At 46.9% G+C, this 5,332-nt stretch overlaps 1 protein-coding gene across 1 annotated transcript; it reads right to left on the bottom strand.

Annotated features, from left to right (window-relative positions):
- Positions 1–838: 838 nt before the first annotated feature.
- On the bottom strand, positions 839–3,162 carry OLIG1 (oligodendrocyte transcription factor 1). The gene has a single exon (XM_085623126.1). It carries the CDS (start codon positions 2,976–2,978, stop codon positions 2,385–2,387), a length of 594 nt encoding a protein of 197 aa, XP_085479252.1. The 5' UTR covers positions 2,979–3,162; the 3' UTR covers positions 839–2,384.
- Positions 3,163–5,332: the final 2,170 nt, after the last annotated feature.

The following is a 5,332-nucleotide window of genomic DNA, read 5'->3' as shown; positions in this document are numbered from 1 at the left end:
ACAATGGGGCATATTGGAATTTTAGGACCAAGCATCCTAAAACAGCAGCCAGATTCAACAAGGTCAACAGATTATTGAGCAGGCTAGCCGGTAAATATAGGACCGGTGCTTCTTTTGGGGCGGCTGAAGGTTGTGGGCACCAGCCCTCAACTCTGCGGACCGGGACTTATCTTCCATCATCAGACTTTATCCAAGTGCAGAAGAAAGGGGAAAGATATAGGAAAACAATGACATAGCAAGAAAGCAGGGAAGAAAAAGAACCTCCAGGGGAGAGAGATAAAGACACAGGAAGTGAGAGGTGGTGGAAGGAGACAAGAGGTGTAATAAGGAATATGCAGCCTTGGGTGAATCACATTAATAAATGGCGATTGACAGTAGTCACAAATAACCAGTGTACCAAAAAAAGCAAATAGTAAAGAAGACTTTCTTTGGAAAAAATATATATATATTCTGATTGGTTAAACCACACGGGTTGAAAAGCTGTCAAACGGGGTTAAAAGCAGCAACATGGTACCCCCTGCCGTCCATAAATGAAGCCCCTGGTCGCAGTCACTTTAGCACTGCCATAGTCGTTAAAACAACTAACTGTTTACAAACTCTAAATTGTGAGACCTTTTACTGGACTAACCAAATACGTATGTCCCAGAAAACTAGAAAAGTCAACTGTTATTATATTATTTATGACACAGAGGTAGTGCTTTATACATTTTTCCCGGACTCGGTGGGTGCGATTAGTTTACAGAAGAAAACAAACTTTCGAAAGGGGAAAAAATAAAACACAAACATTTTAAATGTTTACATTTTTATTTGTTAAAAGAGTAAAAATGAACATGAAAAAAAGAAAATGTCGTTCCTGGAAACTTACCGATTTAAGCAAAAAGAAAATACAGCGCCTTGAAGTAAGAAAATCAGTATTACAAACAGGACTCATTCTAGAAATTATTTGATAGTGCAATGCTCGCTGTATGTTTGTGTGCACGTGCTCGATTCAAATACATTTACTTCAAGATGTCATTTGAACCAAATAGTTTTTGACGCTCCCATAAGCGGAACACAAAAGCAGATACGATTAGTATTATTTTACGGATTATTTTACAACAAAAAAAGGTAAAGTGCTCGAAAAACTAGCGGCCACTAAAGTTCAGAATAAGTACATCAAGAATCACGGACATCTATCATATGATTGCCGCTTTTCGCGTCTTTAAGGCGCTTTAAGCAACACCGCTTGAGCTCTAACAGCGACGGTTGTTACTTTGACAGGATATTGTTAAATACAAGTTGGTCCTTGTACCGCGGCACCGACAAAACGATAGCTGCATAGTTTATGAGAGGTTCTGGTCTGGATGTCTATTCAAACTCTGTGTACACTGAAAGTAAAGCGGTACATTTCCAGCTGTCGCTGTGTCAAGTTCATGAGGCCAGTTAGGAAGGTGAGAGAACACACAGATGCTAGGACACAACACATTGGCGCTGTTAAGTGCGAACATTTGAGGCAAAGGCACGTCTTGAATTAAATGATTTCACTGGCGTTACTGTGATTTGCTACAAGAAAGTCAATATTCGTTCATTCCAAAAGGAAGCAAAACGTGGATGTTAGTTAACAGAATAAAAGTGTTTTCCCTAAACAATAAAATAGCCTAGACTGGCGTTTATAGCCGCCACCTTATTATAGGTTATGCAGAGGGTGGGTGGATTTACATAATAAACAGGTGTTTCAGCGGGGTTTGTTAGCAAAATGAAGTTAGGCATAGTTTTGTGGGCAACGCGTTCCAGTCCGTGAGCCAGCACTCGGTTGGTTGGTAAGTTCGCCTTTCTGCAAACATCTGCCCAGACACTCTCTGCTTTAAGTCCTTAACAGCTGTGCGGGCAAGGTGGGTGCCTTCAGTGAATGTACTGCAGCAGTATAAGGAGATGTGGGATGTATAGACAGGCCCCCTATAGAACGGAAGACAGTTAAGTGGAACAATTTCCAGTCGGAGGGGCCTTGGCATATATGTTTTTCGGAGGTCGTGCACTTTGAAATTAAGAGGAAAAAAAGGTTTGCACATTAGGATGGCAAATTTGCTGGTACGATGATCCTTTTTAACACTAAATATGATAAACCTTTTTACGGTGGGTGGCGCCTACTGGTTTGGGATCAGGGCATGTAGTCGAAAGAGCTTTTGGGGGAGTTGCATTTATATAGCGCTTACTACCCTGAAGCGCTTTTGTCAATGCACTACGCAGAAGGTCGGTTCAGATTTTCCAAGACGGCGATCGCAACTGAAGGGAACCGTTTCAGGAAGGATGGTTCAAGTGAGGCCGCTGGAGTACACGAGTCTTGGTGAATATGAGGCGCACGCCGGAAGAGAGCGCTTGGACAGGTGACGAGCAGAGGTAGAGCATCACTTGGAAAACCGTGTCTGGATGGTAGCAATGCCAAGGCCGGAGGGAATAAAGTGCTGCAGCGGGAACTTGCACAGGGCGCAGGAGCAAAAGCCCGCCCCTCCAGGCAGGTGGAAGGGCGAGCACAGCTGCTCCTCCAGGGACACCGAGAAGTACTTGTTGGGGCGCAGGGACTCTGCGCAGCTCATGCCTCCCGGGGCCAGGAACACGGACCCGGCGCCGGCGAAAAGGGGCAGCCCGGCCAGCAGCAACCTGGGCCCGCTGAGCTCGCCCAGGACCCGCCGCATCTCCTGCAGGGAGCCGCCCAGCAGCAGGATGTAGTTCCGGGCCAGCAGCAGCGTGGCCGTCTTGGAGAGTTTCCTGCCCGGCGGGTGCTGGCAGTGCGCGGCCGAGTAGGGCAGGATCACCTCGCGCAGCGCGTCCATGGCCATGTTCAGGTCTTGCATCCTCTTCCGCTCGCGGCTGTTGATCTTCCGCCTCAGCTGCTGCTGCTGCTGCTCGTCCTGGGGCTCGGGGGGCTCACCGGCGCCTCTGGGAGCTGGCACCGGGGAGGGCTGCCTGGGAGCGCCGGGCACTGCTCGCTGCTTCAGCATGGCTTGTTCAAATGCTGATAGCAATGCATCAATACGTGGGCACAGTAACAGCCAGGCTGCAAACTCACAGCAAACGCTGGTGCAGCGCTGCGAGAAAATCAGGCATATTCCCTAAAACTTGTTGATGTTTTTCAGGGTCATATGCTTGGCATTCCTCGAATTTAATACAGTGGAGCGAAGTGCGTCCAACCACAGCGCGACTCTCGGTTTACCAGCATTTCCATTGGCTGTTGACAGAGCGGCAGCTGATGTACAAAGCTGTAAATTGGCACACAGTTACAGTGGGGCGTTGAACTGTGAATGGAAGAGACGCATTTACCCAAAAATAAAAAAAATAAACCTGACTCTTCCCCGTCCATTAAACCGTCTAAAAACACGAGTGAACTTTACAGAGAAGGTGGCCTTCAGGCACTTGGGCATCCAGTGACAAGCAGCAGAGTGGTATACTTCTATAAGCAGTCAATCCTACTCGCACGTGAATGACATTTCTGCCTAGCCACGTTTTCAGGCACCTCAAAGCTCTGCAGTCATATGTGTAAGGGGTGAGTAAACTCATTACGCCATGTGTGTTTTTTAGGTCGAGCCTGCAACTGCGCATGCTCTCGCTTGTGAGAGATATTGTTTACAGTAATTGACTCGAAGTTCGCCCCATTAATTACCATTTCTTGTTTTTATAGGTACTCTTCTTCGCTGCTTCTTAATTGGCCAGTGCGGGCCATACGTCACTTCCTTTGATGTGTGTGGAGCATGGGCCAAGCACAGATTAAGTCATCTTAATTTGTGCTCTAATCAAATCAATCTTTATTTGTATTCGATTAATTAAAATTATACAAAAAGCAACAATAATAAAATATTGTAAAGCAAGCTGACTATGACACAAAAAGCCAGTAAGGTTGATCTAATAGTTGAAAAGATGTTCCCCCAGGTATTAACGATTACCCACTTATGCCACTCACACAGGGTACCTAAGGACAGCAATGAATTAAAATGCATGCAGCAGCTACTGTTAATTTTTTGTGGGAGCTATCCAGTGATTGTCAAGTTTGTTAATTCACTAGCAATCCAATCGGGAACCAGGTAAGAGCAAATGGCAGGAAGATATAGAAGGATCGCTCACTCAGGATAGCTATGGGGGCAGCTATAGATTAAAGTGCTTATGTGCAGCAGCTATTAGCAGTCATGGGAGCAGTCCAGTGATTGCCAAGCGTGTTAGTTCACTAGCGACACCTCTGAAAGCCAGAAGAAGTGCTAATAGCAAAAAAGTGCAACGTGCAGCAGCTATTAGTACTCATGGGGGCAGTCAGTGAATGCCAAGCGTGTCAGGTCACTAGCGATACCTCTGAAAGCCAGGAGAAGTGCAAATAGCAAACAAGCATTAAAATGCAATAGATCTTGCCTTTCATTAAGTTAAAGCCATTTGTTTTGCTATACAATACCATTAGCAAAGCAAATGGCTAACTTAATCAAAGGCGAGACCTATTGCATTTTCAATGCTTGTTCTATTCCTGTAACTCTCCCATGTCCTCTCCCCCTACAATCTTTGCCAAACATCCCTTCTACCTGCACCTGCGACTATCTTTAGTGAGGGCCGAGCAGCCTTAATCTGCTCTGTAAAGCCTCGTCCACCCAGTAGCACCCCTTGTCATCCAACTGCTCTACGGAGCTAGTTGTTTCTTTACATCAGAGCTCTTGCCTCCTCCTACTCCACTTCTTTTAGTTGCACCCACCTTCTTATCCCCCGCCCACGGGACTCCGCTTTGGGATCAAATGGATTTCGTCCTTGTCTTTCATGCACCTGTCTCATGTTCCTCCTATGGTATCTGTGCTGGCAGCTTCTTTCACCCTCCTCCTTGCCCTGACTTCTTCAGATGACGTGGGTCTGTGCTGTGCATGCCCACCTCTTCCAAATTTGGCTGCATTCAATTCTGCCATCATCACTGGGGCACACCGCTGTGGTGTGTCAGCAGTAGTGTGTCAGCAGTGGTGTGTCAGCAGTGGTGTGTCAGCAGCAGTGGTGTGTCAGTAGAAGTGGTGTGTCAGTAGAAGTGGTGTGTCAGCAGTGGTGTGTCAGCAGTGATGGGCACAGCAGTGGTGTGTCAGCAGTGAGGCGCACAGCAGTGGCATGTCCGCAGTGGTGTATCAACAGTGGTGTGTGTATCAACAGTGGTGTGTCAGCAGTGGTGTGTCAGCAGTGAAGTGTAGAGCAGTGGTGTTTCAGCAGTGAGGCACACAGCAGTGGTATGTCAGCAGTGGCATGTCAGCAGTGGTGTGTGAGCAGTGAAGTGCACAGCAGTGGTGTGTCAGCAGTGAGGCACACAGCAGTGGTGTGTCAGCAGAGAGGCACACAGCAGTGG

This window comes from Triturus cristatus, chromosome 8 (assembly GCF_964204655.1).
Source record: "Triturus cristatus chromosome 8, aTriCri1.1, whole genome shotgun sequence".
NCBI classification, from domain to species: domain Eukaryota; kingdom Metazoa; phylum Chordata; class Amphibia; order Caudata; family Salamandridae; genus Triturus; species Triturus cristatus.
The sequence above is the reverse complement of the archived record's forward strand: the minus strand, read 5'-3'. Positions and strand labels throughout refer to the sequence as shown.